Source organism: Camelina sativa, chromosome 6 (genome assembly GCF_000633955.1).
Source record: "Camelina sativa cultivar DH55 chromosome 6, Cs, whole genome shotgun sequence".
Lineage (NCBI taxonomy): Eukaryota > Viridiplantae > Streptophyta > Magnoliopsida > Brassicales > Brassicaceae > Camelina > Camelina sativa.
Genome location: NC_025690.1, coordinates 9,442,790 through 9,455,202, shown reverse-complemented (window position 1 = coordinate 9,455,202; position 12,413 = coordinate 9,442,790). Strand labels below are relative to the sequence as shown.

Genomic DNA, 12,413 nt, shown 5'->3' with positions numbered 1-12,413 from the left:
TTTTTAATTTTTAGGCCGATTGTAGAATGGATAGTAAAACGCACACCAGAAGGCAAACCTGTGGCAGATGTGTATGTACATGGTGCGGTTTTGAGCGTAATTGCTTCCGCCGTCTACTCCTCATTCTTCAATATGAAATACCTTTTGGGACCATTCTTTATGGGCATCATCATACCAGAAGGTCCACCTATAGGATCCGCCTTGGAAGCAAAGTATGAGGCTCTTACAATGAACATTCTTATACCAATCTCAATCGCATTCAGTACAATGAGATGCGACGTGATGAAGATCATCTACGAGTACGATGACATCATGTACAACATCTTCTTAATTGCTTTTACTGGTGTTTTGAAAATGGCGGCTGGGATGGTACCTTGCTTGTACTGCAAGGTACCACTCAAGGAGGCCATAGCCGCTTCCCTCCTCTTATGCACCAAGAGTTTCTCTGAAATCTTTCTCTATGAATCAACACTCGACGATTCGGTAATTTTTCCCACCCAATATTCAAAATTCATTTCTCCAAGATCTTCACATATTTATTTGGTTTGTATTTGCAGTATATATCGCAGGCTACATATACGTTCTTGATCATTTGTGCGCTTATAAACTCCGGAGTTATCCCCACAGCCTTGGCTGGACTGTACGATCCGAAGAAGAAGTACATTGGTTACCAAAAGAGGAACATCATGAATCTCAAACCAAACTCAGATCTACGGATTTTGACTTGTGTACACAAACCTGAGAACATCTCCGCTGCCATTTCATCTCTCCAGTTATTTCCCTCCACCATCATGGTCACAGTTCTCCACCTCGTGAAGCTTATTGGGAAAATTGTCCCGGTTTTAATCTCGCACAACGAGAAAACGAAACGGCTAGTGAATAACTCCTACATCCATACCGCAAACCTTGCCTTTAGCAAGTTGGAGTCGGTGACCATGACCATGTTCACTGCCTACACTCACGAGAACCTGATGCACGATGAAATTTGCATGCTCGCGTTGGAACATGCCACATCGATGATTATTATCCCGTCGGGGAGGAAATGGGCTATATATGGGACATTTGAGTCAGAGGACGAAGCCATAAGACGTCTAAACAAGTCGTTACTCCAAAATGCACCTTGTTCTATTGGAATACTCGTGGACCGTGGACAGTTCTCGTGTAGAGGCACGAAAAGGTACCACATCAATGTTGGTGTGCTCTTCATTGGAGGCAAAGATGACCGTGAGGCTCTCTCACTAGTGAAGAAGATGAAGCATAATCCTAGAATCAAAGTCACAGTGATCCAAGTTATCTCAAACCGAGAAACGGAGGCGACTGATTGGGAATACATTCTTGATCACGAAGTCTTAGAGGATCTTAGAAATACAGAGGCCAGTAATTGTATTTCATATACAGAGAGGTTTGTGACCGGTGGTCCTGATGTAGCCACCACCGTCCGGTTGGTCTCTGAAGCTTATGATCTCATGGTGCTTGGGAGAGATCACGGCATGGCACAACCGGACTTTGATGGACTCAAAGAGTGGACTGAACTCCCGGAGTTAGGTGTCATTGGAGATTTGCTAGCGGCTAGAGATCTTGACTCTAGGGTTTCTGTTTTGGTAGTTCAACAACAACAACAGACATAAAAAGTATTCGTCTGGTTATTGTATAATATATCTATTAGAACAATGTTCACACATTTCATTCTTTCCGAAATATTTTTCTAACCATGTATATCTTGACGTGGTTAACCTATGCAACCTTTTTGCTTTACACGTTTAGATTTTGTTATTCTGAATGTAACTAGTTTTAACTTTATAGGTTTGTTTTATATGTGTGTAGCTTCTTCATAGAAAAAGAAAGGGAAAAACAACTATTATTTTTTTCATAAAACTAAGTGCAGTATAATTTTTTTATTATTATTATTACTTTGGCACGTAATGATTTTTTTTTCATTCACGAGTAACTTACAGAGATGTTTTACTACGCATATGTCATATGTGCTGTTACAAAACAAATGGAGAACAAATCTTACCATTTCTTATTTCAGAAACGGTATAAAAATCAGGCATAAAGCAACTGTACTAATGTACTATAAACACATAAACCAAGTAGCTGAAATACTTATATCCAAAAAAATAAAAAATAAAAAAAATAAAAAATAAATACTTATATCCTGAAATGCTATTAATACCTGTTTAATTTCATGTAGTGCATATTCTGCCAGTTGGCTAAATTCCCAAAAAAAAAAGTTAATTTATTACCATTTTTCTCATCATAATTAGCTTGGATGAAGATTTTCAAAATAATTCACAGATTAAAAAAAAATTGAAATATATACAACATCCAAAAACATTGCAATGATCTCAAGAAAACTCTTCAATTCTAAAAAATGTCTAACAGTAACATGAGGAATGTAATGACAATTGGAAATGACGAACTATGTATATGTGTCTTGCAGTTTCCACAAGTCCTAATGAAGTCCTTGTTGCCATTTCCAGCTGATCGATCGATATGTTTCTGTCCCCAAAGAAACACCTGGTCAGCGTCTGATTTCATAAAACCCCTAAATCATCTGTTGTTGCTGCTGTATCACCAACACAGAAGCTTGGCAATTAAGATCTTGTGAAGTCAAGAGATCTCCAATGATGCCAAGCTCCTCGAACTCACTCCATTCCTCAAGCCCTTCCGTGAAAACACTCTTCCTTCCTTTTTCTCTTCCAACGATGAACAGTTCATACTCATTTGCAATTGATTTCAACAACTCCGATGTCTGAGACGCGTCATTCACTACTTCCTCGGAGAAGGCAATGTGGCCACCGGCTACAACGCTGCTCTTCGCATCTCTGAGTAGTTCTAAATCGAGAATTCGGTCCCAATCGGCTATTTGTTTGGATTTCTGTTCGGAAGTGACGAGGGAAACCAGTGTGACGTTGATTCTTGAATCACGAGCCATTCTCCTAGCGAGTGTTAAAGCTTCTCTATCGTCTTTACCTCCAAGGAAGAGCATACATACTTGGTAAGATGAGAAGTTTATAGCTGTCTCTTTGATTGTTCTTCGGCCAATATTGCTTCGGTAAGCAAAGATTCCGACAGAGCAAGGAGACATGTCGAGGACACTCTTGTTCAGTTTCCTGATCATCTTGCTGTCTGAAACAATGGCTGATCCATCAGCGGACCAAGTCTGGTGAAAAGGAAGGATGATAAGAGACGTTGTGTTGTTTAGAGCCAGCATACAAATGTCTCCATGCATCATCTTCGGTATTGATAAAGCCGTGTACGTGCTAACGAAAACAGAACCGAAATAATCTTTATGGAACTGTTCGAATGAGACAACTACGTTTTCAGAATTGTAAAACGTGTTCTCGCTTTTACGTGTTTGCAACCTGTGAGAGATGAGGACTGGACTAGCTTGTCCCACCAGCTCCATCAAGTGAAGGACGTAAGTAGCTACAGGGCTTTCTCTTGAGGGACAAGTAGCTTCAAGGAGATTGATCATAGGACGTATATCATCTGTTCTATAGATACACGATAGAATCCTAAGCTCGGAGTTTGGTTTCATGTGAAGCATGTTCCGCTTCTCGTATCCTGCGTACATCCTCGAAGGATCGTAAATGCGTCTCAATATCGGAGGTATGATTGCAGAGTTCACCAATATGTAAAGAGACAAAACCGTAAAGGTCACTGGCCGAATTGTCTGTAATGAATATGAAAATGAAGGTTACACAGGTCGAATAAAAACTCTGAAGCTCAGTTTCAAAGTGAATCAATGGATAGAGATACTTACCCCTCTTTGATACCCGTAACCGTAACCGCCAAACTCGAAAATGCCTTTAAATGACATAATAAGAGACAAAGCAATACAGTCATTTATTGGCATACCGTATAAAAAGGCAGGGATAGTCGTGAGAGCAAATTTGACAACAAACGATATAGACACAATGATGGAGATACTCTTGAGATCTATCCAAGACTTTAAGATGGAAGTATCGATCTCTTCGGCTGAGGTAGCTACAAAGAATGGAAGTAATGTGCCGAAAACCACAGACTCAAACTTCTGAACGACTGCAGAACCCAAAGGTGGACCGTGGGGAACAGCTAAACCTAATATGAAAGGTCCTATGAATATATTTTGTTTGCACCAGTCAGCAAGAATGGCTGATCCAAAGACAAGCATGATGATTGCGTATATATAGAATTTTTTAACGGGACGACCAGAAGGCGTTCTCTTGACGATGAAGAACATTAATGGCCTGAAAATGTATATGGCAAACAAGACGAAGAACATCACTGTGCCTGCACGCTTCATAGGACGGTTTCCAACGATAACATCACCAATAAAAACTGATCCAAGACGAGTTCTCTCGTCGTTGAGTTCCTTTAAAAAGACTAGAACCGAGGAGAGAATCGAAGTGCTGAAGTCACTGATCACTGCGGAAGACATAGCGAGACGGCCAAGCTCTGAATTCTGGAGCTTAAGCTCGAAAAGAAGGTTTCCAATGACAGGAAACGACGAAAGGCATTGGATCAAATAGATCAAGATGATTTCAAAGGGATCCATAATTGGTTCTCCTTTTTTCGTCCCTAAATCTTTTAGGATGAAGAAGAAGATAAAGGCACAAACCATTATCGAGAGTAATACAGAAGAAAGACCGATCGCTATGGCTTTTCTCCCTGTGCTGCGGATCAGACCTAAGTCCATTTTGACTCCCATCAAGAACCAAAACATCATGTAGGAACATGCACCAACTAGACCAAACAGAGTCTCTTTGTAGTCTTCAGACGAGAAGAAGTTCCTAGCTGGTGTGTTCTCCTTCAGAAATGTCTTGCTTAGGAGAATCCCAGTCTGCAAAAAACACACATGCACGCATATAGACTTTGGTCAAGTTTTGAATCATTCAAATATCAAACATATGCAATGCAAACTAAGAAGAAGGGAGATTTGAACATTCAAGAATTGATTCAAGTCCTTACAATCATATGGGAGGTGAAACGAGTCATGCCGAGAGGTTTGAGGAAGAAATGGAAGAACTGCCAGAGAACGGTGACAATGAGGAAAATAATCTCAACATGTGGAAACATGTAATTCCAGAACTCAATGTTGGCGATAGGATCAGGTAGCTTCTGGGAAGGCCACAGCCCGTTCGAGCTCGGGTTAATGGGCACGACACCGCAGATCATGTTTGCATCTCTCCAAGTATCTCTCAGGTAAAGGTTCCTATCATCTCCAAACTCCATTGTACAAAAACTTGTTAACAAGAACAATGATGATAGAAACAAGACGATTATGATTATAAAATTCGAATGAAGAGCTATATATGTTTTAAAGAAGAAGGTTAGATAACAGAAATAAAGAGAAGCAGTGAAAAAAAAAAACATCTGGATTTTGTCATTTTAAAAAAACAACTCTCTAAAAATAGTCAATCTTGTGGGAACAAGAGACGGCTACATAGTTTTACAGGTTTCTGGTTATGTGTTAGTTTTATTAACAGTTTTGTTAGTGTTAATTTAATCATTCTCATCACTTTTAACAGACAAATGAATACAACGTAACTTCAAGGAAATAAAAATAACTAGAAGAAAATATTATGTTCTTTTAATATTCAGAATTCAAAATTAACATTAGAAAATAGCAAAAATACAAATGCAGCAAAAGATCTACAAGAAAAAACTTCACAAACTGGCCACTCTCTTTTCCCATTCTCTATGTTCCTGCAACCTCAAAACACCAAACACAGTGCAATGGTCCATCAGCATCGGCGTTTTGCTGCTAAACCTTTAAAACGAAAAATTCCATTCATTGGCTAAATATTACCAACCAACATTTAAATGCTGCTGTTGAGGGTTCCGAATATGGGTTTAACTAACTTATTTCCAGGCGATTGAAGACAAAACTTATGTCTATTTATGAAAAAACATAGCCACATGATCATGGAGAATCGAGAAATACCTTGGCATGTAGTAGGAGTCTTGAATTGTTGAAGGTTTAGTTGGCGAAAACGTTGATCTTAACTTGAGCAGTGACATCTGGGTGAAGTTTGAGTTCAGCAATGTATTCTCCGGTTTCACGGATTTCTGGGAGAGAGACAAGGCGTTTGTCTATGTCCCTGCAAAAATCAGCCACAGGGAAGCAGAGGAAACCACATTAGGTTCTTTGTAGAACAGTGAAAACCATACAACGAAACCGCAAAAAAGCTTGCAAGTTTTTATGTGTAACTGTTCAAATTTTATGTGTTATGTTACCTTTGAAGCTGCGATTTGATGATGTCAACGACGTCTTGTGCTGTGACACTGCAGAAAATTTTTACAAGTTAAGTAGAGAGTAGACATGATTCCCAAGACCATTAAAAATCTGTGGATTTGCTGGAACATGACTTACGATCCAAATATTAGTTTGCCTTTACCGCCTTTGCGTTTAACCTTGAAAGCCCCAACGCTTTTGAATATCATGGCCAGTTGTTGCGCCTCTTCTTTCACCTGCAAAGAGGTTCCACGCAAAGAGAAAAGCAACAAACAAAATTCTCAGGTGAAACTCAACATAAGAGAGTTTTTTGGTGATCACTCAAACACCCAAACTTTGAGTGAACAAAATGAAACAATGAATGTATTCATCTCAGATTTACCCTTTGCTTTTCTGCCTCTATCCGTTCATCTTCCATCTTCAATTCCCTGGAAACAGAAACAACACAAATATCAGAGAATGATGCATCTCACAGCAATGTAGCAAGTAAGAGCTTCTGCTATGTGAATGGAAGTTCCATAGTTGAGGGTGACTTAAGCAGCTTACTTGAGCAGAAATGGAGTCATAAGCTGAGCCTTTCCAGTGGGCAAGAGGAAGTTTCTGAAAAATCCAGCTTTCACGTCCAGTAATTGCCCTTGCTTACCCAAGTCTGTCACATCCTCTTTCAAGATTACCTAAAAGAAACAAAACAAGATTACCATTTTTGTGTTTCATTCACTATCTTGGAGCTAAACTTGTATGATAAAGTTATCTACTTGGAAATTCAAATCACCATTTCCCTGCATTCCAATTTTATTTCAGATTTCATATGAACAGAAACAATGCAAATGCGCCATGAGAAGCTGAAACGGATACAAGAACAAAGACTATGTTTTTGCACTAAACCCATAAATTAAGCTTCTTTAACTTTTGCTTTTCATCTCAATCAAAATTCTCAACTTCTCAGAAACCACAGACTCAAATCAAAAAGTAACTGAAACCCAAATCGAATTCTGGGATGAAACACTTGAAAGGTANCCTTTGCGTTTAACCTTGAAAGCCCCAACGCTTTTGAATATCATGGCCAGTTGTTGCGCCTCTTCTTTCACCTGCAAAGAGGTTCCACGCAAAGAGAAAAGCAACAAACAAAATTCTCAGGTGAAACTCAACATAAGAGAGTTTTTTGGTGATCACTCAAACACCCAAACTTTGAGTGAACAAAATGAAACAATGAATGTATTCATCTCAGATTTACCCTTTGCTTTTCTGCCTCTATCCGTTCATCTTCCATCTTCAATTCCCTGGAAACAGAAACAACACAAATATCAGAGAATGATGCATCTCACAGCAATGTAGCAAGTAAGAGCTTCTGCTATGTGAATGGAAGTTCCATAGTTGAGGGTGACTTAAGCAGCTTACTTGAGCAGAAATGGAGTCATAAGCTGAGCCTTTCCAGTGGGCAAGAGGAAGTTTCTGAAAAATCCAGCTTTCACGTCCAGTAATTGCCCTTGCTTACCCAAGTCTGTCACATCCTCTTTCAAGATTACCTAAAAGAAACAAAACAAGATTACCATTTTTGTGTTTCATTCACTATCTTGGAGCTAAACTTGTATGATAAAGTTATCTACTTGGAAATTCAAATCACCATTTCCCTGCATTCCAATTTTATTTCAGATTTCATATGAACAGAAACAATGCAAATGCGCCATGAGAAGCTGAAACGGATACAAGAACAAAGACTATGTTTTTGCACTAAACCCATAAATTAAGCTTCTTTAACTTTTGCTTTTCATCTCAATCAAAATTCTCAACTTCTCAGAAACCACAGACTCAAATCAAAAAGTAACTGAAACCCAAATCGAATTCTGGGATGAAACACTTGAAAGGTAATGACTTTATTATACCTTTCGAAGTTTCTTGGCTTTCTTCTGGGAAACAACTTCGAAATTGAACCTTCGCTCTGGTACTTTTAGGGTTTCATTTCCACCACCATTGAAGCTGTGACCCCAACAAGGTGAGGAGCTCCATGAGAGGGACAACGCTGTCGAAGAAGCCATTGCGAAAGCTGAGTTCAGTTCCGAGCAGAGATAAGAGCGTTGAAGTGTTATCTTCTTATCGGCGTAACAAGGTGAAGTGACGAATGTTTTCTTATGTTTCCAATTTGACCCCCTAATTATTCTTCTTTTTTGTTTCTTTCGTTGAAGTTTCTTATGGTTAAATTTTGTACCCAACATTGCCTAAAGAACTTATTACAAGTTACAACAGTTTCCATTGATGCATACATGCAGGCTAGTTATAGTATGATAAAAGTGTAGATGTAAACTTGTAGAAGTTTTCTCTGGTATTTGATTTACAATGTTTGTATGATGATTGTACAAATATACTAATATACAACACATTTATTCGATTTCAGAGTGGACATAATCTCTAAACACAAAGTTCTTCTCTTGTTCATGTAAAGCATACGCCGAAGCAGCTGAAATCAGGGATAAACCAGCCAGAATCAGCCGAATCTGAACATCAGAAGGAACACCAGCAGTGGCGGCCCAGAAAACCGTCGCTCCAACAAGAAACTTCTTGAGGGTTTGGAAAACGTTGTAAGCTCCTTTGCATGAGGAACACACTTGTGTATGCTGGTCAAATCTATCCAGCATCTGTTTGTTCAAGTTACCATATTTTTAGAGATGTGTGATTGTATGTATTGAGATGAAAGGATGTGAGGACGCAATGATTGATGGCTCACCTGACGCTTGGTTAAGACAGTGGAAGGGAGAGGTTGGTTAGCTGTGGTGGAGCCGAACCATTCAGGCTGACTCTTGCCATGCCGTCTGAGCCAGTTTCTAAAGGCTAGAACGAAACGGTCTGCTTGAGTTGGAGTGAATGTGAGCTTTGTGTACTCTTTGTTCACGTCGTAGTCCGATGACTCCATTGATTTAGAGAGGAATACTTTCTCTTGCCCTTGAAGTACGATCATGTCTCCGTCATAGACTAAGTTTGAAGTCCAGTGTTCATACCATCTTGGTACAACCTTAACAAGGAACAGTGTCAGAAACAAAGGTACACAGGGAAANTTTTAGGGTTTCATTTCCACCACCATTGAAGCTGTGACCCCAACAAGGTGAGGAGCTCCATGAGAGGGACAACGCTGTCGAAGAAGCCATTGCGAAAGCTGAGTTCAGTTCCGAGCAGAGATAAGAGCGTTGAAGTGTTATCTTCTTATCGGCGTAACAAGGTGAAGTGACGAATGTTTTCTTATGTTTCCAATTTGACCCCCTAATTATTCTTCTTTTTTGTTTCTTTCGTTGAAGTTTCTTATGGTTAAATTTTGTACCCAACATTGCCTAAAGAACTTATTACAAGTTACAACAGTTTCCATTGATGCATACATGCAGGCTAGTTATAGTATGATAAAAGTGTAGATGTAAACTTGTAGAAGTTTTCTCTGGTATTTGATTTACAATGTTTGTATGATGATTGTACAAATATACTAATATACAACACATTTATTCGATTTCAGAGTGGACATAATCTCTAAACACAAAGTTCTTCTCTTGTTCATGTAAAGCATACGCCGAAGCAGCTGAAATCAGGGATAAACCAGCCAGAATCAGCCGAATCTGAACATCAGAAGGAACACCAGCAGTGGCGGCCCAGAAAACCGTCGCTCCAACAAGAAACTTCTTGAGGGTTTGGAAAACGTTGTAAGCTCCTTTGCATGAGGAACACACTTGTGTATGCTGGTCAAATCTATCCAGCATCTGTTTGTTCAAGTTACCATATTTTTAGAGATGTGTGATTGTATGTATTGAGATGAAAGGATGTGAGGACGCAATGATTGATGGCTCACCTGACGCTTGGTTAAGACAGTGGAAGGGAGAGGTTGGTTAGCTGTGGTGGAGCCGAACCATTCAGGCTGACTCTTGCCATGCCGTCTGAGCCAGTTTCTAAAGGCTAGAACGAAACGGTCTGCTTGAGTTGGAGTGAATGTGAGCTTTGTGTACTCTTTGTTCACGTCGTAGTCCGATGACTCCATTGATTTAGAGAGGAATACTTTCTCTTGCCCTTGAAGTACGATCATGTCTCCGTCATAGACTAAGTTTGAAGTCCAGTGTTCATACCATCTTGGTACAACCTTAACAAGGAACAGTGTCAGAAACAAAGGTACACAGGGAAAACAAAATAAGAGAAGGAATCAAAATTTGTTTTACCTGCCACCAAGCAGGTCCTGGTACAGAGAACTGGAAGAAGTTACGGGCACTGCAAACGATGGAACGGGTCTTTCCAGGAGCCATTGGTATATTGAATGAGCAAATCCAAATTACCCATTTTTGATTACCGGCGATGGGTAGCTTCGCATCTATCTCAATCCTATAGACAAAACATACACAACAGCAGTAAGTATGAAACTGTTTGTTTACTAGCTATTTATTATGTATTGTGAGGAAACTAAAGACTCACTTGTTCATAGAATAGCATGGAGCAACAAATTTTGCTGTTATCCTTGGATTGTCATCATTTGCACCTTGGAAACCCCAAGGCCCACTTGACTCCACTTTGAACGGCAATGGTTTAGCTCTGTCTCTTCTTCCTGTAACCTGTTTACAACGCGAAAATCATCAGCTGAGGATAAAGTTCCGTAGCCGAAACTAAAATACATTGGGAGCTTTGAGCGGGAAAGACACCTTGTGATGAGCAAAATCGATATGGGAAGGGTCAGATACGTTCTCCATGAGAGTATCATAACCATAGAAAAGATCCCTTTGAATTGTCACCGTTGAAAATTCCGGTTTATCAAAATCATCTGGCAACCTAAAACATTAAAGACCAAAGCATTAAACAAAACGAGTATACTATGAGCTATGTTCATGAAAGCCTCGCTCGTTACCTAGGGGGTTCAATTGAATTGGCTCTTTCCCAGCCATTTTCATCTGGCCACACAAAGAGAAGACCTTGAGACACCATTGCCGGAAACTTAATAGCGCAAGCTCTCGGAGATTTAACAGCACGAGCTTCAGGACCTGAAGTAGCAGCCTGAGGAATCCTAGTGCAAGATCCGCACCCACTAAAAGACCATCCATGATACGAACATTGTAAGTGTCCATTCTCATCCAACCTCCCTTCCTACATAAACCACAATGCATCAACACATTACACATCCACTACATAAACCTTTGATGATCTCTGCCCTCATATATATAAACATATCATGCAAAGGTCCATATACTTATTAAAGCTCAAAACTTGTTTTACCACTTTAAAGAGAGCTTCAAAACAGAGCAAAAGTCTCTACACATAACTGTTGTGATTCTGATCCTAATATTTTATTATAAACTTGTTTTGAAGCTGGCCTAATTGGAATACTTTATTCATCTCCAATACTTTATTCTTATAATCCAAATCACTATACCTAATTAAACTACTTGCTCAAAGAGATAGATAGAGAGAGAGAGATTACAGAGAGAGGAGCGAGCCGGTGAGGGCAGAGGTCATCAAAGGCAGCCCATTTCTGATCATTCCGATCAAACCAGAGGACAAGGTCTCGACCCAAGAGCTGGAACCGGGTTGGCACATTAGGATCCAAATCCTCAACCAAAGAAACTGGATACCAGTGATCTCTCCACTTGAACTCAGACCCTTCTTCTTCCTTCTCTCCGCCGAAATCTTCTTCGACCCGCTGCTCCTCCGCCGGATCCGAAGTGGGTACAGACGGAGGCGCCGCCACGCGTAGAGGGTTGTTGAAAAGTTTCGATCTTGATGGAGAAAACGAGACCTTGAATGAGAGTTTTGCGGAATCGGTGGTGGGAGATAAAAAGGGAATCTTTTTGGATTGGGATTTGGTGATTGTTGTTGCAGAAGTTGAAGAGAGTAAAACCACTGACATTTTTTTTTCTAAATTTTGTTTTTATTTTTAAATAGATTTTGAAGTTATTAACTCTTTTGATAAATCTATTTGAAGCTTCTGAAATCAGCGTGAAGAATGAAGAAGACGAAGAAGAAGAGATTGCGTGCAAGTATGCAATATCCCGTGCCCGTGGCTATCGATACCATCTATCTATATTATTATTATTATTTTCACAGCAACTTTAGCATTCACAGCAACTTTAGCAAAAAGGCTTGAAGTTGAGAATTATTTACATCTCATGCTATTATAATTTAATATTTTCTTTAATAAAATTATAAAACAAAAAAAAAATTCCTAATTTGTTTCCTT

General features: G+C 39.5%; 5 protein-coding genes across 8 annotated transcripts in view; 1 reads left to right on the top strand and 4 right to left on the bottom strand.

Moving 5' to 3' along the window:
* LOC104698852 (cation/H(+) antiporter 12-like) overlaps nt 1–1,628 on the top strand; it is a 3,220-nt gene extending 1,592 nt beyond the window's left edge. The window contains exons 3-4 of the mRNA XM_019246565.1: nt 1–483; nt 558–1,628. The exon at nt 1–483 is cut by the window's left edge and continues 18 nt beyond it. Coding sequence (XP_019102110.1) covers nt 1–483; nt 558–1,628 — 1,554 coding nt within the window. The remainder of the gene's footprint in view (nt 484–557) is intronic.
* LOC104790743 (cation/H(+) antiporter 4) lies at nt 2,549–5,220 on the bottom strand. The gene is made up of 3 exons (XM_010516521.1): nt 4,957–5,220; nt 3,770–4,828; nt 2,549–3,679 (listed from the first exon to the last, which is right to left on the bottom strand). Exons 1-3 carry the CDS (start codon nt 5,218–5,220, stop codon nt 2,549–2,551), a joined length of 2,454 nt encoding a protein of 817 aa, XP_010514823.1.
* Nucleotides 5,526–8,337, bottom strand: LOC104790742 (50S ribosomal protein L9, chloroplastic). 4 transcript variants are annotated; one of them, XM_010516516.2, is made up of 8 exons: nt 8,107–8,337; nt 7,622–7,749; nt 7,458–7,503; nt 7,255–7,311; nt 6,362–6,402; nt 6,226–6,273; nt 5,933–6,089; nt 5,526–5,758 (listed from the first exon to the last, which is right to left on the bottom strand). In XM_010516516.2, the coding sequence occupies exons 1-7, from the start codon at nt 8,257–8,259 to the stop codon at nt 5,969–5,971; spliced, it is 594 nt and encodes a 197-aa protein (XP_010514818.1). In that variant the 5' UTR covers nt 8,260–8,337; the 3' UTR covers nt 5,526–5,758; nt 5,933–5,968. The 4 variants fall into 4 exon arrangements, with proteins under 4 accessions (XP_010514818.1, XP_010514819.1, XP_010514820.1 ...); XM_010516517.2 differs by having other exon boundaries at nt 5,526–5,701; XM_010516518.2 differs by having other exon boundaries at nt 5,526–5,694.
* On the bottom strand, nt 8,502–9,254 carry LOC104698851 (pheophorbide a oxygenase, chloroplastic-like; the record flags this gene model as incomplete). The annotated part of the gene is made up of 2 exons (XM_010414239.1): nt 8,502–8,856; nt 8,946–9,254. Coding segments are annotated over 2 exons (564 nt in total), but the record flags the coding sequence as incomplete, so codon positions are not given.
* Nucleotides 9,606–12,221, bottom strand: LOC104790741 (pheophorbide a oxygenase, chloroplastic). The gene is made up of 7 exons (XM_010516515.2): nt 11,658–12,221; nt 11,088–11,323; nt 10,885–11,011; nt 10,661–10,797; nt 10,411–10,570; nt 10,050–10,334; nt 9,606–9,960 (listed from the first exon to the last, which is right to left on the bottom strand). Exons 1-7 carry the CDS (start codon nt 12,081–12,083, stop codon nt 9,706–9,708), a joined length of 1,626 nt encoding a protein of 541 aa, XP_010514817.1. The 5' UTR covers nt 12,084–12,221; the 3' UTR covers nt 9,606–9,705.